This window comes from Tachypleus tridentatus, chromosome 9, assembly GCF_004210375.1.
Source record: "Tachypleus tridentatus isolate NWPU-2018 chromosome 9, ASM421037v1, whole genome shotgun sequence".
NCBI lineage: Eukaryota > Metazoa > Arthropoda > Merostomata > Xiphosura > Limulidae > Tachypleus > Tachypleus tridentatus.
The window spans coordinates 102690660-102716746 of record NC_134833.1 but is presented as its reverse complement, the minus strand read 5'-3'; the positions used below and the strand labels follow the sequence as shown (position 1 = coordinate 102716746).

At 32.7% G+C, this 26087-nt stretch overlaps 1 protein-coding gene across 1 annotated transcript in view; it reads left to right on the top strand.

Annotated features, from left to right (window-relative positions):
- The first annotated feature begins 1825 nt into the window (after positions 1-1825).
- LOC143227209 (glutamate receptor ionotropic, kainate glr-3-like) overlaps positions 1826-26087 on the top strand; it is a 52916-nt gene continuing 28654 nt past the window's right edge. Inside the window, exons 1-6 of the mRNA XM_076458697.1 lie at positions 1826-2012; positions 3269-3406; positions 9519-9773; positions 21071-21231; positions 22893-23030; positions 25688-25741. Of these exons, the coding sequence (XP_076314812.1) occupies positions 1943-2012; positions 3269-3406; positions 9519-9773; positions 21071-21231; positions 22893-23030; positions 25688-25741 (816 nt within the window). The 5' untranslated portion in view covers positions 1826-1942. The remainder of the gene's footprint in view (positions 2013-3268; positions 3407-9518; positions 9774-21070; positions 21232-22892; positions 23031-25687; positions 25742-26087) is intronic.

The window sequence follows — 26087 nt, the reverse complement described above, 5'->3', positions numbered from 1 at the left end:
TGGTGGGTGGCTGCCTTCCCTCTACTCTTACACTGCTAAATTAGGGACGGCTAGCATAGATAGTCCTCGTGTAGTTTTACGCGAAATTCAAAACAACTCAGCATTATCCGGAGCTGAGACCATAATGCCTCAGTAGGGAGATGATTTAATCTAATCAGTTGTGCGTGCAGTGCTGTTAGCTGGAGGTTCAAACAAACTAGAATTAAATTATCCACGAGAGAAAAGAAGTCCCTCTTATCTAAAGCTTCGAAAAATCATAAGTATTTCCACTGCTATCATTGATGTAGATCAGAAGAGCATTACTTGTGGAGCAAATAATGTAATTCTTACTCTGCTTCTGTTATAAAGTGCGAAATCAGTCGGAACTAGGACGAAGTATGAAGGACACATGATCTTCCAGGTTGTGGAAGCTGAGGTCTTTAAACTTAATAACAAAGAGAAAGTTTATGAGTCAAACAGAACTTTGAATTAAAAGGCTTAGCTCATGATCTTCAGTCACTATCTACGCTACCAACAAGTCTTTTCTTTTCCACTGAAGTGTTCATGTTAAAGTTTGAACATTGTCTTATAGTTTATTTATTTAAAATATTACACTGGCTATGGATATAGAAGCATAAATTTTTCATAAATTTTAAATGTATCACTTTTGCTTATAATTACAGATTCTATGATTTTTTCTCTTGGCTGTGAATTAGTGTGTTTATGATTAACATTATGTTTTTGTTGCCTTGCCGTTGTGCTATTGATACATATTCCACCAGTAAGTTCCGAATTAATAAACTTCCAAGTTTTCATTTCATTAACGTCTTCCATGATTACACGTATTTTTCTGCATTATTCTTCGATTCAGATTTGCTTACCTGTGCCAGCCTGGATATTATATTTTAGTCTGATTTTTATTCTCTAGTAAATTACATTTTCCTTAAAAAAAGGGTCATTTATTTTCTAAAACTGCTCTGAGTAAACTACAATTTTTCTGCATCTTAGAAGAAAAGTCTTCGAAATACAATCCGTGTTTAATAGCAAACAATGTTTGTTTTGGAATTTCGCACAAAGCTACTCGAGGGCTATCTGTGCTCGCCGTCCCTAATTTAGCAGTGTAAGACTAGAGGGAAGTCAGCTACTCATCACCACCCACCGCCAACTCTTGGGCTACTCTTTTACCAACGAATAGTGGGATTAGTCGTACCATTATACACCCCCACGGCTGGGAGGGCGAGCATGTTTAGCGCGACGCGGGCGCGAACCCGCGACCCTCGGATTACGAGTCGCACGCCTTACGCGCTTGACCATGCCAGGTCCCGTGTTTAACAGCAAACAATGTATATTGGAGTTATTTATATTAAGTAACGGTATCATTTTAACGTATTATTTACATATTCTATATTAAATGTTAATTCATAATGTTCCACATAAAAACATACATTAAACTTAATTTGAGAAAACATATTACATTTTGAAATTGAAACGAGGTTAATATTGTTATGGGACTGCATTATACTTACACGTAAACCGATATTTAGTTGTCGTCTTGTTTTACAAAATAAAAAAATAAAAATCATAATAAGTTAATGAAGTCTATTATTCAGTGTTTCTATTAGCACTCGTATTTGCCGGTTAGAACTGGAACTGTGTATAATATTTAGAAGTAGTCAAGAGTAATTTTAGAACTCGGTAGTTTTCACACCCATGAAACATCTGCTTCATTGCTTTCGTTCATGTACATTACTCTATTTTCTCTAATTTTGTAAATATTAATACAATGTGAAACTGCAAAGAATAAGATAACATGTGAAACGTTTAGTCGAATCTCCTAAAGTATAATTATTATGTGACAAATATTAGTAACACGTAGATCAATAATGGATGGTATAAGTTCAGACCGTGAAAGACTGGTGAACAGGAGAGGACGCACCAGTCTACAGCTAACTACAAACTCATCATGTTTAATTTAGGTCTCGCTACTGGTTTTCTTATTTTCGTCCCAGTTGGTATTTCGTCATTAGAAATAGGTAAATATCTTTAAGCTATTTTTTTATTTTTAATGTGCAAACTTTTTATTGGCATTTATCTGTTGAGACTTCATACCAAATAAAAATTTGAATATGAAACATCCTTTGTTATTTCAGAGGATATTGTATGCAAATACCTGAGATATTTAAGTTGACGAGTTTAAAATGTCTATCTGTTATTTAAACAAGCGCGATGTTGTCTAAGTAACATTCGCAATATGGAAGAAAAAAGAAACAATGTACTGATGTATAGATAGAAACAGTTTTTATTTTAGTTTTTTCTAAAACCTTACTAAGTTGGAAATCTTAGTTTGAACTTTACCAGTGAAAGTAATTAAAGCTAATGTGTTAAATATTTCGTACAAGATCTATAAACACTTGGGTAAAAAATCTAATAATTTAACATGTATGGTTTAATTATTTTCTGAATTTTTATATTCGATTACATCAGTTAGAAATAAATAGCAGTGTTCACATTCCTTATTATAAGCGAGTTTTAAACAAGAGGTGATGTGTTAATCAGTACTGGATACACGGAGAATACAAAATGTAATACGGTATATTTATATCTATAATATTATAAGCTAAACATATACAATTTAATTTTTACCTTTCTGGTTAAGTTAGTAATTAAAGATCACGATAAGAAATGACAAGGTATTTATGAATTCCATTACTAACAGTGATATCATGTTACGTTTATCATTAGCGAGTAAACAGTAAAGATAGTACTGTTTTTATAATTATCACTTATGGACAGTCGATACTGAAAAGTATCTAATAGTTATAACTATAGTTTCCAACTAGTTGACATATGAAGTAACGTGGTATCTATATCTCCAGTTTTCATCTACAGTCATAATAGAGACTGATGTGGTATTTATATTGTTCTCATAAATGTAGTATTTATACCCCCCCCCCATTTTCATCTGTAGTCAATATACACAGTGATGTGATATTTTTAAAGTTCCCATTTTAATACATAAAGTGGCATGGTATTTTCATTATCTTTCATTTACAACTAATCAACACAGTAAGTAATATAGTATTTGTACTTGTCATTTGAAACTAAGCAATAGAGGAAGTAATTAGGTTCTTGTCAGATATTTTAACTACACCAAGTTATACTTTCGGTAGTTGAACATTTTTCTTTAAAGTAAATTCATTTGGGGTCTCAAAATATGTATATACATGTTTCAAGTAAAAGTGCCTAAGTGTGGAAATAATGTAAGAAATGTTTTTTTGATTGCCATTAGTAAGCTTGGTGGAAGACTGCAACAATGATAAGGTAGATAAACTGTATACAGATCTACAAATATGGTGGACCCGCGAAAACAACTCCATGTTGGCGACTGATGTATACTGTGGCAAGTCACTTGAAGGAAGATTAGTTGGTATGATTTTAATATGTGGTATTTGATAGTTGTACATTTATTTATGAGTACTTAAGAGCAAACGTACATCTCAGGTTAGGGAATCTAATTCTAAAACTGTATATTCTTGTTAGAAACTTGTTCAGAAAAACTAATTTTTTTATTTTTGATGTTTTCATTTCGGTTTATTGGAAGAGTAACAGGCTTACAGTTTACCGTCTTTTCGTGCCACTATATTTGTTTACCATATTTCGACGTAATTGTGTTGGAAGAGATACTTAATGTTTACTGTCCTTAGGCTTCACTTCACTGGAAGAATGATTAACTTTCTGTTAACTATGTTTTCGTATTGATGTGGGAAAACAGTAAGTGACTTGTTCTCTATCACATTTTAGCTTCACTTTGTTAGAAGAACGATTAGCTACAGTTGACCACATATTATTGGAAGAGTAAGTAATTCACTGAAAACCACATGTTAGTGCTACGATAATGAAAGTGTGACTGACTTACTTTACAATACTCTACCGTTATTTTATTAAAAGTGGCTGACTTAATAGTATTGTTTACCATGATTTATTGTTTCTATATTGTAAGAGCGCCTGAATTATTTTTAACCATATTTAGTATCATTGTTATTTAAGAATGAATGACTTATTGTTAACTGTTTTCATTGTCACTATATTTTAAGAGCAGCTGATTTATTGTTTATCACGTTGTAAGAGGGGCAGATTTAATATTTAGATGCTGACATTCATTATATTATAAGAGTGGTTAACTTACTGTTTGCTATACTCAGTGCCGTTATATTGCAAGGAAACTTGACACATTGTTACCATGGTTACTGTCGCTATATTGGAAGAATGACTTATTATATGTTTTGTTTGGTAGTATCACGTTGAAAAAGAAATGATTTATTACTTACCATGTCTTAACATTATTACATTGAAAATAATTTATTGCCTACTATGTTTTAGTGTCACTGTATTGAAATGGATTTATTATTTATCATGTTTTAGAGTTACTACATTGAAAGGAATTTATTTCCTACCGCGTTTTAGCGTCATTAAATTAAAAGGGATTTATTGGTAATCACATTTTAGTGTCATTGCATTATAATAGTAGCTGATTTATTCTTGACCGTATTTTAATGTCATCATATTGGAAGAAAATATTTGTCGTTACCAGTAGTGAAAACCTTTATAAAAATTTAAGAAGGAAATCAATGATTTGCCACATAATAAAAAATGGATTTAAAATTTTAGTGAAGAATGGATGTGAAAAGATAACCTGAAATGACTAAATGGTTCCTTGTTATCCATATATTATGAGTTTGCCTTTGATGCAGAATTGGACGTATTATTTTCAAAAAATCAGCTCTGTTACGTAACAAATTCAGCCTTTAACTTTTACTAGGCATGGCATGGCCGAAGTGGTTAAGGCACTCGACTCGTAATATGTGGGTCGCGGGTTCGAATTCCCATCACACCACACATGCTTGCTCTTTCAGCCGTGGAGACATTATAATGTTATGGACAATTCGTTGGTAAAAGTGTAGCCCAAGAGTTGGCGGTTGGTGGTGATGACTAGCTGCCTTTCCTCTAGTCTTACACTGCTAAATTAGGAACGGCTAGCGCAAAGCTACACGAGGGCTATCTGCGCTAACCATCCCTAATTTAGCACTGTAAAACTAGAGGGAAGGCAGCTAGTCATCACCACTCACCACCAACTCTTGGGCTACTATTTTACCATTATAACATCTTCAATACTACATACTGAAATGGCTTAAATGTTTGGAGTGAAGGAGATTCAAATCCACGACCCTCGTAAAACTTTTCACACTTTGAGTATTCAAGGTTTAGACAATTATAAAATAGCTCTAGTATTGGCAAAAACATCTTCTTCATAAAACGTATTAAAATACTCTCCAAGTAACAAGAACACGACTTTTTGAATAAAACTGTACGTAAAAGTTTGATTATATCATTGTCCATGTAATTTTTGTATGTAGTATTGAATTGCTTATGATTAAAGAGCACAATTAGAACACTTTTCGGGTGTGGTAGTTCCCAGAAACAAATTACTTTTGTCAGAGACTGTTCACTTTGTCTAAGTTTTTTTTCAATGAGGTATGAATACTACGATTAGTAATTATTACAACTGCCGATAGAGCGTTTTTTTTTTTAATTTCGCGAAAAGCTATACGAGGGCTTTTACGATCATAACTTAATAAAAACTCACGGCTGAAAAAGCGAGCATGTTTGGTGTGACAGGGATTAGAACCCGCGACCCTCGGATTACGAGTCGAGTGCCTTAGCCACCTGGCCGTGCCGACCCTCAAATATACATGGTACTTCAAAGCACTTTCTAGGTTACGTACCATTATTACATGACAAGTAAGGCAACTATAAGACGTTGACATAATTTATTTATTGTTCCTTTCATTAACAGTATTGAGTATACTATTTAGTATATCAAATGCCATAATATTTTATTTATATTACTATAATAGTATTATAGAGATTGTTTTCCTTATGAACTTCACAAATTTATTTTAGGAGTAACTTAAATCCATTAAGCTGGCCAAATATTGTGAGATATTATTGGGATTATGACCAAAAACTCCGTTAACAGCAAGGGTACCTAGCAGATAAAACAATGCAAACAATGCATCATAATCCTTATAACTACAAGTAAAAACGTGTATACTTAATTAACTGTAATGATTGCCAGGATGATTTTTAATTTAACCCTCAGCACATAGTTTGCCATGATAGATAAATGAAACGTAAGGAAAGTATACTTAATTAATTATGTTCATTATTAGGCTAATTTCGCTATAAGAACATAGTCTGTTATGATGGAAATTAGTGTTAATAAGCTCTTTAACATGTATTGTAAATAAATATTGCTGATATTGTGGTATTTTTAGGTACGCTGATTTACCCTTCGGGTGGTAAATGCAGATAACAGAAAAAAGGCCAGACTATACTTCACTAGCAAATATATAAAAAGTAGACTTGAGTGGGTTGGAGAAGGGAGACTGAATACAATGTTAAATGTCTGTTGTTGTTGTTTGTATTGAAACCTACAAAGTTGATTATCTTCGCTCTATTTACTGCGAGAAGTCAAGTCTCGGATTTTAACGTTGTTAAGTCCGTAAACCTAGCGCTGATCCACCAAAGTGCTTGACTTGTTTGATAAACATTAATTTTTAATCTCCAACAAGCGTATCAAAAGACGGACCTACAAAGATCAAACTGTGTCTTTTTAGGGCTATAAAGGTAATTTCCCTGATGTTGAACTTGTAGACTAAATGGAAGGCAGCTTGTTAACACCATCCTATTAAGCCTAGACGACACCATTTTTGAACATAAGTACTCGTTGTGAATTTATTGGACTTTAAACTAGAAATATTTTTTGGAGTTATTATACCATATCTGAACATATTCTAATGACTTTTATACGATTTTAGTACGTAATACACGCGTATGATTCCTTTCTTGTGCACATTCAAATTCATTATATAAGGGACGTAGCATGTATATATGTATTTATCTATATACGCGATCGAAATAATTTTTATAATGTAACGCCTTACTTTGAACGGCACTAGAACCAAAAAACATAAAAAAATTCACACTTTGAGTATTAACGATTCAGACAGTCTTACTATGATAGACGTAATATATATATATGTATCTATTTATGTATGTAACCAAAACTATAGAAACGTCTTTAAACATCAACATATTGCTGCAGAGGTAAAATGTTGATTGTTTAAAGACATTTTTGTATTTTTATGGTGTGTTAAAAATTATAATAAAAGGATCCAAAGAAAGTCATTTCACATGGGAAAGTTATAATCATGATGATACAAAAAGGAATGAACAAGAAAAAAGAGAAAAGGGTACAAGGGTTTAAAAATCTCTTAAGCAAAAAGAAGACAAACTAAGAAAAATGTCTCAATATGTGAAAACGTAAGGATCTGCAAAATCTAAAAAACAAAGATTTGAGAGGTTGAGGAAGATGTCTCAAAATAAACATGATCAGAGAGATGCAGGATCACAAGTTGAAGAGTTGAGAGGATAAGGAGGTTGGCTCAAAATGAACATGATAGAAGAGCTGCACAATCCGAGAGTGAGACTTGAGAGACTAAAGAGGATGTTTCGATACAGACAAGAGCAGAGAGCTGCAGGATCTGACTTCAGGGAGTGAAGAGGATGTCACAAGAGCAGCAGTAATGACACACTTAAGAGGAACCTTTGAGGAGAAGTTCATATTTAGCCAACATGGCTTAACAGTACAGGTAAATAATGGCTGTCGAAACTCCGAGTGATCGAAATACAATACTTTCAGCACGAAAAGACAAATTATCAGTTTCCACAAGAATTCTTGCTAAGTATTGCACAATTACTGACTTTGAAGAAGGGGAAGTTTTATCGACATTGAAGAAACACTTTGCTGAAATATAAACCTACAGAATGGACATAGTGACGACATGAGATACACTGTTACCAGTCTTCAAGATTACATAATAGAGGAGAGGATTGCAATTGGAAGCTTTGCTGGTGAAATAATCTTTATTTCAAGAATTCTTCATATTTCTTAGGAACGCAAGTTCTCATTTATTCTACGATAGAAAAAAAATTCCAATGGCATCAGCATTCGTCATGACATCAAGCAAAAGCCAAACTCGGACTCCAGCACAGATTAACCTCTTCCTATTAAAGAACTTTTTTCTCATATGCAGCTTCATGTGACCCTATCAAGAGAGAGAAATAAGGACAATATCAAAATCGTTGCAGAAAATTCAATGTTTAAATCAAAGTAAAGGAAATTCACTGATCATGTTCTTTATCAATAGATTCTGTCTATGATAAACGAATAACGTTTGTGACAGTTATTCCTATTTGTGATAACATTTTGACATTTAAATAAAACGTAAAATTGAAAGTTATGGTATCAACTTAAAACTGTGCAGCTAATTTCGTTACAATTTTTAGCATGGAAGGGTATAAAGTCTCTCTCTCAGCATCTACTGACGCAAACAGCCACCAATAGGGTGATGTTTTTGCCTAGAACCTAGAACTCATTTCAAGTACTTCTCCAAGTTTAGTATATATGAAGTGCCGAGTGTGACCCTATAATTAGTGTATTATGTTGTAGATACATGGTTTGTGCCTCTTTACAAAGAAGATTGTCCTAGGTACTTTGTATCTCTGGTTGGTTATACGAAATATGACCAAATCCCACTATTCGATTAGAGTAACTCATGTAATGGTGGTGGGTGTTGTTGAGTAGTTACCTTCTCTGGCCCATAAGATAATACCTTTTACAAAAGACTGAAACAAAGAAACAACTACAAGTGTATGTTAAACATAAATAATACAATTTTTAAACAAACCCAAGGTACTTTTTTGGGGGATTTTAGTGTTAACAAGAAACATCATTCTTGAATATATTTTCAGTAATTTTGTTTAGTTTTAGTGTATGTAATAGTTACAGGATACCATTTCTGAATTAATTCTAAACATCTTTTGTGCTTTATATCCTTTGATTTATATTAAGTATATATAGTACCAGCTTTGAGCATATTTTAAGTAATTTTGTGTGACTTAAATTAATTTAAACTAAGTAATACTATTTTTGAAGAGATTCTAGAAGATACAATTTTGAGCATGTTTCAGCGATTCTTTTGTAATATTGGTCTCTATTAAACAAAGGTGAATTAAATCACAGGTTTTGATTCATATTTCCTTTTACATATCGTATAACATATGTAATCCTAATTTGATGTCTCTGTTGTTTATTTCATGAAAATAATAGATGGTTTTGTTTAATGTTGAATGAATTAATCTGTGTACCTATATTATTTTTATGTCATCTATAATTTTACTTATTTTCTCTCCATGCCCCCTTGGTGGGCTCAGCAGGTAGTCTGATGTGGCTTTGCTAAAAGAGAAACACACACACACTCTCCCTGCCATTAAATTAAATAACATGCGTGAAAAACATTTTTCCAAATAATGACACGAGTGTGTTAAAACTTGCTACGCGTTGAGTAACATGCACATAATTTCTGTGGTCTTAATTAATCTAACTGGAAATTTCAGATTTTGTTCTGTTTACTTAGATATCTCTGTTACCGGAAGCAGGGAGAGAATCACTATCATGTGGATGACATGTGAAAAAGCAGAAGATCTCTGTAGACGACATGATTTTTGGAAGAGAAACCCAGTCATTCTTATGGATACACTAGGAAAGTGCGACAAGAACTTGTTACCCATCCCCCGAGTTACTGTAGCCAGAACATTGTCCTTTGTCATGGGTCTAGCTATTGACTGGCTGAAGTGGGATAACATTGCTCTGATCTATGAGCCGTCATTTGGTGAGAGATTTTTTATTTCACCGTTTTATAAAACACTTTAAGTATATTGTATGACAGATGCAGGGCATCTATTAACAGTCAAGTGAAACAGTGTAAAAATGAAAACTAATAATCAAACTTTAATAACCAAAGTAACAATGAAAAGGTTAAATTATGTTAGAAATTTTGAGCTATAGGACTTTGTGACATTAGGTAAGTAAATCCTAATATACTGATAATACTACCAGATTACATTTACAGATATTTATTTTTTACACTCCGGTAACTCAGCGGTAACCTTGAGGAATTTTAATACATAAATTCGAGTTTCGATCACATACTATAGTTTTGTGCTTTGTTTTTGAGCCCCAGATAAAAATTGAAACTCTCATTATTTTTAACAATTCCTAAAATAATATAAATAAGGAAACACGTATTACTAATAACTATGTAATGTATTGATTGTGGCATTTAACGAGAAGGGAACAAAACATTACTTCCATATCTTTTTTCTTCAGGTCAGTGGCATTAGTCATTGACATTCTCTTTGAAGAGGTTCCTTATATGTACTGTAAATATTGATTTATATAACTTTCCTAATGGTCAATTGTGATTCCAAACTTTCTTCCATATTTCAGGATAGTGGTGAGCAACCTAATCTAATCCATGGGCCAAATCTACGGTCCTCAAACATCCTTAAGGACCATAACACACACTTTACCAGCCATTAGTGAAACACGATATAGTTAAATAAAAATTACCTATATATAATATATATTTTACGATGCAGGAAGTGACTCAGGCTGATTTTTTAGGAGGCCATGTATTGTCCATTACTGCTGCATGTAAACTGGTCTACTTAAATGAATTTTTTATAAATTACTGATAGCCCCTCATTCTGTCAACCTAATTTTGTTAGGCAACCTTATTACACCCTTGTGCAAATTAATTGAAACAAGACGCAAAATTACGATTTTTTTTAAATTTTTGCGTTTTATTTCTGAGAATCCAAACATTACGCACAAATTAATACATGATATGACCGCCTTTATTTTTCAGAAGATCATTAATCCGTTTTAGCATATGGTCCACGAGTTGACTGCAATCTTTACTAATTTTTGGATCGCGGTACCACACCTCAATTATGGTCTCAATTAGCTTAACTTTCGTAGTACAGTCTTTTCCCCGAAGTCTTTCTTTACAAATCGCCCAAAGATTTTCAATAGAATTTAAGTCCGGAGAGTTTCCAGGCACCTTTATTCGCGTTGTAGTCATAAAATTCTTCACAAGTTTCGATGTGTGGCACGGAGCCAGATCTTGCTGAAAAATGCCAGATCCATCTGGAAATCTCGTTTTCAATTCTGGAACAACTCTTCTCTGCAAAACTTCGATGTACTGTGGTCCTCGCATCATACCTTCTACGATATGTAAGCCTCCGACGCCATAGTAGCTGAAAAAGCCCCAAAACATCTTCTTCAAGGGATGTTTTACGAACTGATTGATGTGAGATTCTCCAAGTTTCTCACCTGGAGATCTGCGAACATGCAGACTTTTTTTACCCTGTACGAAGAAATGAGTCTCGTCACTGAATAACACCTTCCTCCATTGTTCTTGCGTCCAGTTCTTGTATTTCAGACCCCATTGATACCGTTTTTTCTTCATTGAGTTGATAAGAAGTTGTATTTTGACTGGTCTCCTTGCCCTTCTAACGCAATTTCGAATGACGTAATATTCCTCAAAATTTCGTCATATATCCCCAAAATAGATCGACCGTACTGCAAAACACAGCTAATGACGCCGTTTTTGTGAAAAAATGACTATTAAAGGAAATCAGCGGGTCCAGCGAGCCTACACTGGCCGCCATGCTGAAAATATTGTAAAATGACCATTTGTTTCAATTAATTTGCACAAGGGTGTATATCTTAGGAATGTTAACATTAAGTAACCTTATCATATCATATCCGTGTTAACGGTTTTCTCATCAGGGTATGTTATCTGGCAGATATTTGTATTTTTTAGTGTAAAGGATATGATTTTATTTAGAAAATGACCCGATAAAAATAATGGCTTTTGTACTTTCTGGAACTAGTTTATTTTCTTAGCTATAATTAGTGACTTTTATTGTAAATGCACTGATAAAGACGGTATGATTACAAAAGTAGTTCAAGGCAACAGTTAGTATTTCTGTGTTCCTTAAGACTGATGACTTTGATAAATTGTAACTCTTGTTCTTGGATCTAATAAATACCATTGTTGTAAACGGGAACCAAGAAGTTCCCCATGTTACTTTGATAGAAACAAGTCACGAATCAGGTTATTTAGCTTTTCTGTCATTTTGTCTGAACATCCAGAAACATTAGTCATACAAAAATTACAGTCACTTAGATGATCTGTGGTCTTACGTCATATGATGAGTACTGTAAATGACATACTTGCTGTTTTCTTATTCTGTCAATTTCTCAGTTCAGATGTGCTCCACTCGTGGAGCTCATTATTTCTATTAGTCGCTAATATTACACCTAAATAACAGTGTTAAGTACCTTTATCTTGTGTGTGATATTCTACTTCCTGAAATTGTAATATACATTTTCCACATGTGTATCAGAAACTATTTGTGATTTTTACACTTTGGAACATTACTTGAATTGAAGGCAGTTAGGATTTTAAATTATTTTATTAAATATATGTAATGCAATATAAACACATTATAGAACTATAGTATACAATATAAACACATTATAGAACTATAGTATACAATATAAACACATTATAGAACTATAGTATACAATATAAACACATTATAGAACTATAGTATACAATATAAACACATTATAGAACTATAGTATACAATATAAACACATTATAGAACTATAGTATACAATATAAACACATTATAGAACTATAGTATACAATATAAACACATTATAGAACTATAGTATATTTTTAAAATAAGGTTTTGCAGAATTTGATTATATCGCACCACCAAATTATTGTCAATAGCTTGAGTTTTCTCCAATAGGAAAGTTTTTTGTTCACCAGGGTAATTCGCGGGCTCTTGTTGAGCCAGAAACTATTTGTTAACTATTACCATTTCTATCGTTATAGTGTACGTAGACGTGTGAATGGTGAACGAATGTGATTCTATGCTCATATCTTAGTTTGTCTCTAAAGCACGAATTTGCTGCTTAGAAATTGTTTGTTTTCAAAATTTCGCCCAAAGCTACGCGAGGACTATCTGTGCTGTTTGTCCCTAATTTAAAAGAGTAAGGCTAAAGGTAAGGCAGCTAGTCATCACCACCCACCGCCAACTCTTGGACTACTCTTTTACTAACGAAGAGTGTAGTTGACCGTCACTTATAACGTCCCCACGGTTGAAAGGGTGAGAATGTTTGGCGTGATGAAGATTCGAACCCGCGACTCTTAATTACGAGTCGATAGCCTTAACCATCCGGCTTAAAGATATATTAAAGTGGTATATTATGTTTTTCACTAATTCCTGTATACTCAATCACAAAAAAATATCTATTTTTTTCATCTTATTCGGACTTGTTACAAAACGTCACATGTTCTTTTAAATAAGTGAATCATTTTCATTAAAATCGGGTCACATTTTGTTATACTTAAAATGTTGACAACCACTGGCTGTGGATTTTTTTAGACAAGTTGTAAAGTAAGAGTCTTATCCATCGTTCCAGAACCTAACGTAACTACAAAAATGTTCATTGAGGTAAATCACGTGACAATCTCATCTAATTTTTTTACTTTCCAATTTCTTCATGTTATTTTCAAAATCTGCGTTGCTGGTTTATGAACAATCTGTTATTAAAACCAAAACAACTTTTATCAATTTTAAATTCATAGGTCTGTGTCATTCTGAAATTATAATATAAAATATAAGTAGATAACAAATACTATAATACACCTAATTGAACAGTAATGATTTTTATTTCTTTAAGTGTGAGAAGCTACAAGGTACGTGGATAAACAGTGTTATAAAATAGGTGCAATCTGTGTTAAATCACACTTTTCTCGTTTTACGTTGTTTTTTTTTTTGAGTCGACTAGCAATAGAAGCTGTGTTCCTTGACTTTTCAAATCCATTTTTAAGCTTAACACACAAAGCAGCATTTCAACTAAAACCACAGTGTATATTTTAAATGATTCTCAAACTAAATACTCCTTCCCAAAAAAATCAACGTATAATTTATTTATAAACATAATCTGTTGGCAAAGCTTCTTCTGTAATTCGTTACTTAGATAGAAAGTGGAATAAAGAAACCATGTTGAATGATATAAGTTTATTTCTCTTATTAGAAAGGTGCACTGGACCAGTTATGTGTGTCGTTTAAATAGTGTTCCTAGCTTTTATCACACTTTCTAATATTTGCTGCTATAAGAATTAATGCTTTAACAACTTCCAGATTGTGCGCAACAGAACAGAACTATCAGATGCTCGTTGAAAATTGTCAGCTGTACGTTTCCTAAAAATAGTAATAAATAAGTATAAAATGTACAGTAAACCCGAACACTTGGATCAGAAAGTATATTCAATATGATTGTCTAGAGGGTCATTTACAACAATATTTTGTCATTCCACATGTTATTTCAATAAGAAAAATTGCGTTGCGTTTGATTTTAAACAAAGGAGACTGAATGTAATGTATTGCATTCAGCAACAATAGAGCGCTGGGGATTATTTTTATTATATATCACCGTTCCTTGTTATTTTAATGAGTGTAAGGAGAGACTGCTACTAAAATGAGCGTTTTCTGACATTTATCATTTCTATAAGAAATGTCAAAGGGAAGATGTTCAGTTCAAATCAATTTATTCGACATCGTACAATAAAATGATGCGTGTATATAATACCGGAATTATACATATATAATCATGGACCGAATAAAAACAAATATGTATTCAAACATGTTTTTTTCTTCTAGTTACTTTCGCTCATGTTTCTATCTTCGAAATGTTTAATTTAATCAGTCAACAGAGAAAATTCTATTTTTTCGTGAAATTCTCTTATAAAAAGAAACGTTTTTGTTTCTAATAAATGTTTTTCTCCGATTGGCTGTTCAGCACTTACGAAAACTAATGGATGAATATGAAATTTGAGAAATTACAAACAAATTAATAATTCTCCTGAATGTTTTCTTGAATATAAACATTTTTATATGTAATTTCTTTTACGATTAACCGTTCAGGAGATACAGAGTATAACACACATACGTTTGGCTGTTATACATATATAGATACACCTTATGTTGTTTCTCTTTCCTTTCGTATTTCATCTACGATATTTTTGTGCTTAGATAGGATCAATTTTCTCACATTGTTGGCTAAAAGAAACCAAAACGAGTATCACCATTGCGTTTGTTTAATGACATGTTTTCAGTTTTCTTATAATATAACAAATGCGCCATACACAAAAGTGCTGAATATTCTCACACAAGAGCTGCCACAGATAGAAGATGACGGTGTTGTGTGGAATAAAAGAAATTAGTCTTAAGTTCGGTTGTTTATTGTGAAGCACAAAACAACACTGTAGGCTATATGTGTTATACTCGTAAAGGATATCGAAGTACAGTTTTTAGTACTATAAGTCTTTAGAATTTCCATGCGGACAGCTTGTATAAAGAGTTTTTCAGAAATAATATCCTGTTATAAATTACTAATATTCACCTACAATTCAAACTCTTAACAAGTAAATGGACACACAAAAAAAAGAATATATTGGTAAATAACAAAATAAAAACTTTTGTTTCGGGCAGACAATAGTTAGGGTTGGCCTAGACGTGCATTTTATTAATTTGCAAGTACAAGACCATTTTATACTTTTATAGTTAAATGGCTTAATATATTAAGATCATACATATGCTATAGTAAATAAACTTTGCTTTATATGGCTACCGTATTATATGATTTATGTAAATAAAGATTAACGAGTTTTCAGTTTCTAAGAGTTTAGTGGAATAAACTCCACAACGATTTGTAGCTTTGAATACTTAATTAGATTTCTTGAAGTAGAAAACTTTAAAGTTTTAATCTAATCAGTCTGTCTCATTATCTTAAAAAATCATTATATTTTTCTGGACTTCTGCGAAATAGATAAAAATGTGTTTTCTGTTACATGAAAGTATTTTGTTCAAATTAAAGTCATTAAACGAAAAACAGGTCAATATTTAAGATATATGGGATGGATTACAACCATTGTATCAGGCCTGAAATAAAAAGTTTGGTTTGAAGCGTGCAATAATTCCACCAGTTTAACTTCCACATATCAAGACGTAAATGCTTATTACAGTAAAGTTCCTTGAAACGAGTTTTATTGAAATCGTGTTTCAGAGGTTCATTGTAAAAATAAATAAAAACACTTCGTATATAACTGCTAGGTTAAAAAAGGAAGCGGATAATTAACAATCCTATAACATGGCTCTCTGGTTGTAATATTATCTCTACTGACAAACCTACCACATGTCAAGAGTTGCTTAATATTATTTTACATGTGGGCGTACACAACGTAGTATTTTTTATCCTTATTCTACATGTGGGCGTACACAACATTGTACTTTTTGATGAGGTAATCGTCTACTGTCTCTCGGTTTTGTAGATAAAAATCCTAGTTCTCTACTTGATAAAATGTATATATATAAGTTTGTGTGTGTGTTAAGACTTTGACTATGTACTACATTCTGTGTTTTATTTTCAGAAGTATATTACTACATTAAAGTAACAATTATTAGTAACTGATCTTTACGCTCATCTTATTTTTTACAACTGTAATGTGTGTGTGTGTTTTCATATAGCAAAGCCACAATGGGCTATCTGCTGAGTCCACCGAGGGGAATCGAATCCCTGATTTTAACGTTGTAAATCCGTAGACTAACCGCTGTACCAGCGAGAGACTTTTACGACTGCAAGAATCATTATGTCGGCCTGGCATGGCCAGGTGATCAGGGCGCTCGGCTCGTAATCTGATGAGTGCGGGTTTAAATCCCCATAACACCAAACATGCTCGCCCTTTCAGCCGTGGGGTGTTAAAATGTGACGGCCAATCCAATTATTCGTTAGTAAAAGAGTAGTAGTAGTAAAAGAGTTGGCGGTGGGTGGTCATGACTAGTTGCTTTCCCTCTAGTTTAATACTGCTAAATTAGGGAAGGTTAGCCCAGTGAGCTCTCGTGTAGCTTTGCGCGAAATTCAAAAACATACAAACAAACAAGAATCATTATAAAAATATGACAGCAACTTAACATGATATTTGGCTGAAGTTACACAGTATGAAAGGCTAAAAAACGCTATTAAAACAGGAAAAACATATAAGCTTAAAAACGAAATATCTCGTTAACGATCAAAATAATTAGGATTGCTACAAAACAACATTCCAATAAGAAGAGCGTTTTGCTATCATTATTCATATTTATTGTAGACATTCATTGAAGAATCTTTTTGTTCAATACCAGGTCTCATCAGAATGTTGTGGTTATAACTTTATCTTCTTAAAACATCCTTTGTGGGCATGAACTAAGGAAACCCTCATTTTATGATGAACAGTCAGTCTGACATTGAGCGAATACCGTTTTCAGCAGTTGCCTACCACATGTAGAATATGGTAGAAACATTCTTGTATTTTACTCACATTGAACATTAATTAAGAACGTTTATTGTTTTATACTGTATTTTACATCCAGTATAAGAAAGGATATTTTGTATTGTATCGCTCCATGGTCCGGGCATTGCTTAGTGGTTAGTTTGCCGCAATGTAACTCCAAGCGTCCATAGTTTTGTTTCCTTTGTGGCAGAATCACTTTTCGCACTTTAGAACCTTGGAAATATTATGATAACGATGGTCAAATCCCACTCTTTGATTACAGTAACCTTATTGTTGACAGTGGGTACTGTTGATACTTGCTTCTTTTCTAGTCTGTGTTACGTATTATAATTAATTTCGGACGAGCATTTAATTTATTATATTACATATGTTAACTTATTACGATTTCAAATAATCGAAAATTTTTATTTTAATCTAAAAGATAATTGAATGTCAATAAGTATCAAATTTATGGTATTTGCAAATAAGATTGATAAACACAAATATATTTTAATATACAACCAACAATACAAGTTATAATAACAGTTATTAGAAATATTAATTTATGTACAAGAATTTTACAAACTACACTAAGTCTTTTATCTGATCTGTAAAAGAATATTTACAGATGTTCCAGGCCCACGACAATCGAATTAATTCTGATTTGATATTATTACAAGCTGACTTTTTATCGATGAAGATATTTAATGTCCTCTCAGAAATAATGATGCCCAAAGTTAATTCACTGAAGTTTGTAGTGTTCGAAATCTATAAACATTTCTGGCCAAATTCTGTAGTTTTCCGTTTAATAAGCGTTAATCACAATTACAGATTCTGAGGCTAATAGTACAGTGACTGTAGCAACCAAACAATATTATCTTACAGTGACTCGGCTAGCTTTTATATCAATTAAGTGAACTTCTCGAAAGTTCAACAATATTTGAAGATACGCTCATATTTTTCTAAAACATATATATTGTTGATTCTTACTTTCGAGAATCTTGAAGAAATTTATAGAGCAGACGGGACTTGCGCAATACACATCCAATAACATACGTCTCATGCATCAAACTGTAACAAACGTAGGTACTAAAATAAATGCATAACAGTAAATCCATTACATCTGGCAATTCAAAATTAGAGGTGACTAGTTCAGGCAGCCATTTTAGGGTTTTAAGCAAATATTCGAAATTAATAAATAGTCACATCCAATGTATTGTAGAATATTTTTTTTTGTATTATATCACAATTCATTGTATTGTGGGTAGAATGTTTTTGTTATATCACATCCAGCTTAGTGCAGAATGTTTGTATTATATAATATCCATTGTATTGTAGAATGTTTACAATATACCACATCTTGTGTATAGTATAATGATTGTATTCTATCACATTCACCTATTGTAACATGTATTATATCAAATCCAGCGTAATATAGAATGTTTGTATTATATCAGGTCTAGAAATTTTTCAGGAAATGATTTAGGTCTCCATTTGCTGCACCTTTAAACATTCAGTTAAAACCAACCTCTTGATTGTGTAAGAATTTACACAGTAAGTACGCGATATAACGGATGATTCGGCAAAATATATTGAATGGTAACAATGATTTCTTCTAAAATTAATTGAATTTGAGTTAATAGATAACTACACTATATATACATATATATATATTGCGTAATACATAACGAACCAATTTCTATTTATACAACACAAAGCAATGGAGTATATACAACACTTCTGAACAATGGACAGTCACTTTGTTTGATATTTGGATTGATGCGGTTGGCTATGCATCCTCAAGACATATTTACAAACTGATCAACTCACACACAATGATGTATGACATTGAGTATATCTCACGTTACTTGGCTCAATTAATCTGTAAAGTCAGACTTATCAAGAAAAACTAGTGCTACTACGTGACTGGTTATTCCTATCCAAACGTAAGCGAAGTTGTAACTTCTAAGTATCACCTATCTGACACTGGGAATACTGGTGTAAACCTTCTTGCAAAAGGTGCAGTTTTATTATGTGCAGACTAGGTGTTTTCTCCAAACGATGACAAAGAACAATTTTATTTGTTTGTAATTAAATATCTCTAGCGTTGTAAGTCTGTAGACATACTACTGTGCCACTGGAGGCCGATAAAGAATAAAGGAAGCTAGAAATAAATCAAATTAATGTCACTGTTGATCACGTGTTATGTGTTGAAAACACATACCTCTAAATAGTCAACAAATACATAAAAGAGGAAACTACACAAAATAAAAAGTTCGAAAAACATGATATTCCTGCATACCACAAAAGTTACAGCTTGTAATATGTTTTTGCATACTGTATTCTTGTTGTCATTAGATTTAAGATTGAAGGTTGTGATTTATAACGTTATTATTAATGACGAGTTTAAGGTTAAGGATTGCATTTTAATCTGATATTGTACAACGAGTGCTGGTAATCATAATGGATAGTTATAGATAATGATGAATAGTTCATTTAATTCTGCAGCCGTTTCTCATTCGTGTTTAGTAAATTATCAACTGTATTAACATATGTATTCTGTTTTCATGGTAAAACTAGTGGGACATCTGTCACTATTTCTAATTCTGAGCTATTGGTCAGGGGAAGGCAACAGTCACAACCCCCTACTTTAACCACCAACGCTAAGTATTGACTGCCACGCTATAATGTGACCGCAGTTTAAGATGATGGGAATATATCGGGTTATCGCAAGAATTCCAATTTTGCTCACCAACTCCAAAATCTAGAACTCCAACACAGGGTCAACCAGTGACCATTATCAAAGGATAGAATGTAGCTAAAGTTCTACTATATATTTATTACACTCGCACTGAGCGTTAATTAATACAATTTTTTCTGTATTTTTTCATAGCCAGTTTAAAGAAGAATATTTGTTATTTTGTATGATATCACACCGTGCTTTATAGGGGTATGTGTTGAATAATATCATAATTAACGTGATTAACAATGCTTTGTATTTCATAATTTTCAAGCGACTGTAAAATATTTGATCTATATTGTTTTTAATTCTATACACTGAAGAACAATTAGGATTTAACCCCCGTGTTAAATTACTTTAAAAATGTGCGTTTGTTGCTTGTATACAAACTATATTCTCAGCTTGCCATTTGAATTTTTGTTTCAATTTTCTTTCATATTCAACTTATTTTATTATGTTTTTTATTATCTACGTTAAAGTCGGGCATGGTTCCATTAGTTAGCTTGCGTGGACTGCACATTCGAAGATTCAAGGTTCGTATTCGTGGGTGCGCTATAGTTGACAATAGATGCTGTTTGACAAGGCGTTTCCTTTCTAGTCTTGTTTACCAGTCAGCTTCCTTTCTTATGGCGCTTGACTCGTAATCTGAGAGTTGCGTGTTCGAATCCCCCTCACACCAGACATGCTCTCTCTTTCAGCTGTAGGGGTGTTATAATTTACGGTCAATCCCACGATTCGTTGGTAAAAAGAGCAGTCCAAGAGTTAGCGGTGGGTGGTGATGACTATCTACCTTCCTTCTAGTCTTACACTGCTAAGTTAGGGACAGCTATCGCAAATAACCCTCGTGTAGCTTTGCGCAAAATTAAAAACCAAACAAGCAAGCAAGGACTATGTGCAGAGAGCCTTTTATATAACTACTGACGAAATGTTTTGTTCATTTTAGTTAGATTTTCATATACTCGAGGACATATTTAATGTTTTTATTTTTTAGCATCTCTTCTTCCGTCACTTCCGCTTATACAGAGAAGGTCGGTTTTGTTTTCCAAAGTATCAGACGACCTGTATACAACACAAGAGATTCTAGGAGTGATTTCAAGAGGTGATAAAGTTGTTTGTCTTTGTTTTCAAAAAATACAGGAAATACTTTCGTTGGTAAGTATAGCAGACAAAACTTGTTACAACAAACCTGTAATATGTTTTATATATTTAGAAAATAATTATTAGCATCTAATAAACTATTTTTTCAATCGTAACTTAAGAAAATGAATTTAAAAACACAGTTTTAATAATCGATATCAGATAATTGACATTAAATTATATTCTGACATAAAAGATATTTTTTCACATTTGTGGTATTCAAGATTTAACATGTTTTCAAATCAAGGGTAAAAAATATGTATACAAAAAAAAGAATAAATTCAGCAGAGCCTCAAATCTCGATTTGATTACAAAACAACACTTCTATTGAAATACTTTAATACCAGTGAATCATCGGTTAAATCTTCTATGGCAGTCATCACTGCTGTATGCTATTAACTTTCGTTTCCTGGGATTTCTCTAGTTTCGTACAGTATCTGACAAAGTATATGTTAACCATTTCGTCGTTTGCCATTTCCAGATAGGTACGAGTAAAAGTTATATTATACATGCCACAGTTCACTCAAGTTATTTATCTCTTGCACTTGTTACGTTATATTGTCTCTCAGTTGATGATTAACTAGTTAACTTAGTTTTTGTAGAATAATAAAACATTTTTAATACTTAAATTATCTATTTTATTTGGTATCATTTACAATCAGTGAGGTACACGTATCATATTGTGTAATTTTATGTTCTTACTTGTTACAAAACTGAAGGTCTGAAATAAAGAGAAGTAAAATCACTCAATTTTCTGTGCAAAATAAGCGGGCGACATCATTACTAACCGGCAAGGTTAATTTATTTATTTATTGTAGAGCTAAATTTTTTATGTTGTTGTTGTTGTTTTGAATTAAGCACAAAGCTACTCAATGGTCTATCTGTGCTCTGCTCACCACGGGTATCGAAACCCGATTTTTAGCGTTATAAGTTCGCGAACATACCAACCCTGAGCCCCTGGGGGCAATTTTTTATGTATAGCGTATTGTATTGTAGACCTTTTAATGAACAAAACATGGACCTACAAAGTGTCAATATATAAATAGTTTAGAAAAATGTGTTTAAAAATTACGTGAAATGAGCATTGTAAATTATAGATATGAGTTTTCTGGGATTAATTAATTTACTTTTCTAGATGTTAGATTTGAGTTGTAGTACCGTGTTTCTCCGAAAATAAGACAGGGCTTATATTAATTTTCATTCCAAAATATGACACTAGGGCTTATTTTCGGGGGATGTCTTATTTTGATATATTAAAAAAATGAAGTTACAAAGTAAAAATATTAAACTAACCATTTAAAATAAACTATTATTAAACTATTAAACTAACTGATTAATACTTAAACAAACTAATTAACTAACTATTAAACTAATTAATAAATTAATTTTTTTTATTTCTTTCCTCTTCCTGCCACTCTTAACTAGGGCTTATTTTAAAGGTAGGGCTTATATTAAAACTATCCCCAAAATCACACTAGGTCTTATTTTATGGGTAGGTCTTATTATCGGAGAAACACGGTAGTAAACGATCTCTCAGTATCACGTTATTGTTATCTAAATAGTTTAAAAGGATAATTTATATCACAGTTGGAGTTTTATTGGTAAACTCTGCTGACTTGTAAAACCGTGCTTTGATCTAATGATAAATTGCACTAAATTATTATTTGTGACACGAGGCCTTCTCCAGCCGTATTATAAACAGGGGAAAGGAGTGGTTAATTCCTGCGTTCAATGCTAGCCTCCTGGTGGATCACATGCAAAGCTTAGACATGGGTAGAAGTCCACGAATTTTCATTGTGAACGTCACTCATCAGGTAATAACCTTTGAAGAAATTCAATTATATCTTAATGTATTAAAACACGCAAAATTCCAAGACTAATTATTTCTTTAAGAATTTTGTAACTATTCAAGAAAGATAAAATTTCTGTTCATTCTTTAATCGCTAAAAATCACTTTAGTCTTCCAAGATATTCTGTCACTTTATACATTAAACGTCTAAAAAACTGTACTTAAAACTGTGACTTATGGCAGTTTACAAAACATTCCATAAATAAAAATAATAACGACATGATAAAAAAGTATTTACATTTTGATGTGTCTCAAATATTTTCAAGAGAATCTGTGCGTTAAGTTTCACTGAAAGCTTATGAGAAATTATGCAACGATGTGTTAGATTCCACTGAAATATGATGAGATGTTTTGTAAAAAAAAAAAGTTAAATATCACTGTATGTTTGTTTGTTTTGGAATTTCGCACAAAGCTACTCGAGGGCTATCTGGGCTAGCCTTCTCTAATTTAGCAGTGTAAGACTAGAGGGAAGGCAGCTAGTCATCACCACCCACCGCCAACTCTTGGGCTACTCTTTTACCAACGAATAGTGGGATTGACCGTCACATTATACATTCCCACGGCTGGGAGGGCGAGCATGTTTAGCGCGACGCGGGCGCGAACCCGCGACCCTCGGATTACGAGTCGCACGCCTTACGCGCTTGGCCATGCCAGGCCAAATATCACTGTAATCTGATGAGATGTTCTACAACAATTAATTAGATCAGTGGGTTTCATCGAAAACTGACTAAAAATTCTACGAGATGCTGTATCAGTCATAAATGAAGAGGACTGGATTGTGTAGTGTTAGAAAAACTGGGAAGACACCTTCGAATTTGAATTAAATTTTTTGAATTTCACGCAAAGCTACTCGAGGGCTATCTGCGCTAGCCTTCTCTAATTTAGCAGTGTAAGACTAGAGGGAAGGCAGCTAGTCATCACCACCCACCGCCAACTCTTGGGTTACTCTTTTACCAACGAATATTGGGATTGACCGTCACTTTATAATGCCCTCACGGCTGAAAGGGCGAAGATGTTTGGTGTGACGTGGTTTCTAACTCACGACCCTCAGGTTACCAGTCGAACGCCCTAACCACCTGGCTATGCCTGGCCACGTACCTAAGTACAGCCCTGACTATTTAGTTTCTAAATAAATTTTCTTTCTAAATTGGCAGTTCGCCTAATATATAAATAGTGAGAATTGTTACACAAAACAACAGTCTCAGTACGTTTAGTTTGTGTAAGAGCAGCAAGTGCGATAACCCTTCAGTACTTAGTTTAAATTATTTTAAAGATTAACAAAAACGTTAAAAAAAACCTCAGATTACGAGTCGCACGCCTTAACCCACCTGGCCATGCCGGGCCGGAAGACACCTTTAACTCTTTTGCTTATTATTTATAAAACTATCCGACTGCCTTTCATATGATTGTAAATGCCAATTAATTTCTCTACTAGAAAAATTATATGAACGAACATGTTTTTCTAAAATTAATTATAATATACTTCTTCTCAAAGAAATACATCTTCATAGCCCAGTGTCTGACCCTACTATTTATTAGTTGTGGTAACAAAGCTAACGAATTTGATGGTGAAGGATAAATATATTAAGGTATAACTTTTTTTTTTGTAAAAACTGCTTGTAAAACGTCTATGTTAATGTATTATTGTGCCATCTGTTGTGTTGACAAAATATTTAAGTTGTTTTTGACACATACACTGGTGTTTATTATGCAATACATTTTCTTTGATTTAATCCGTAATTATATTAGTATTTTTCTGAATATTCAAAGAGTTTAAGTATGATAAAAAGTATATAAAAAGTAAATATAATAATGGAAAAGTAATATAAATCTCAACTCTACTAGAATTTAAATGAAAGACTCCCACATGATGGTATAGCACTATAACTGATGTAATCGAATGTTGAAAATAACTCAAATCCTTAACATAAACCTCATGTTATTGTGTTTTTCCTAATACTGTTATATCTTGCTCTGGACATGTTGATTTAATAATTAACAGAAGTTATAAAAACCCACTGAGATTGAAATTCGAAACTTTCATTTGAGATAAGCCTTTGAATTAATAGAACATTAACCACAGAAAGTTCAGCGTTACCAAATAGGTGTTATCAACAGAAAGTGGCTTTTATAGATATTGATTGCATAAAAGCTTCTTAAAATACAAATACTATAACTGATATGTGTTTGTGTTTAAATATAGTAAAGCCACATCGAGCTCTCTGTTGTGTTCACCGAGAGGATAGAATCCCTGATTTTAGTGTTGTAAACCTGTAGATTTACTGTTGTCCCACTGGGATAATAATATGACACGAGAAATACTGGAACGTTACATGTTTGTTCTGACAGAGTCAGATATGTGTATGTTACGAGTGAGATTGAGGTACCGTCATTTGTGAGGTTCCAGTGAGATTGGAACATCATCTGCACAGAACAATTAATATAAAAATAGTTGGTGGGCGATGCAAAGTTAGTAAAACTGCTAGCAGTTTAAAATATGTAAGGTTTTAAGATAACTTAATTTTCAAATAATTATTTAAAACTTGAATATGATGAACCAGTCAGAAATGTAGCTATTGTATATAAGTGTTGACAATCACTTTGTGTATCTCTCTTGTGTAGGTGTTGGCGAACGTTGTCATGGAAGAGATCTGCAGTCTTTATTCGAATTACAAGGTAAAAATAAATTCAAGAAAAAACTTGATCTAAAATGAACGGAGTAAAAAGAATTGGATCTGACAAGTAAACGATTCTACCAAGTAGTTGACCAATGTAAGCCTAATCACAATCGATTAAAACAGATTGGAAAAATCATATTTCACTATTTGGAATCGATATCTTTTAGTATCAAAATTACATTCTATGATCAAAATCATGTTGTTTCTTAGATTTTGAACATTTAATTTTATCTTACTGAGATGTCTACAGAATTTAAGGTTACCAAAGTACAGCAAATTAGAATTGTTGTAATTACGTTTTGGTCAATTATTCCGTGCATTTGAAAAATAATGTTTTGCAAAGT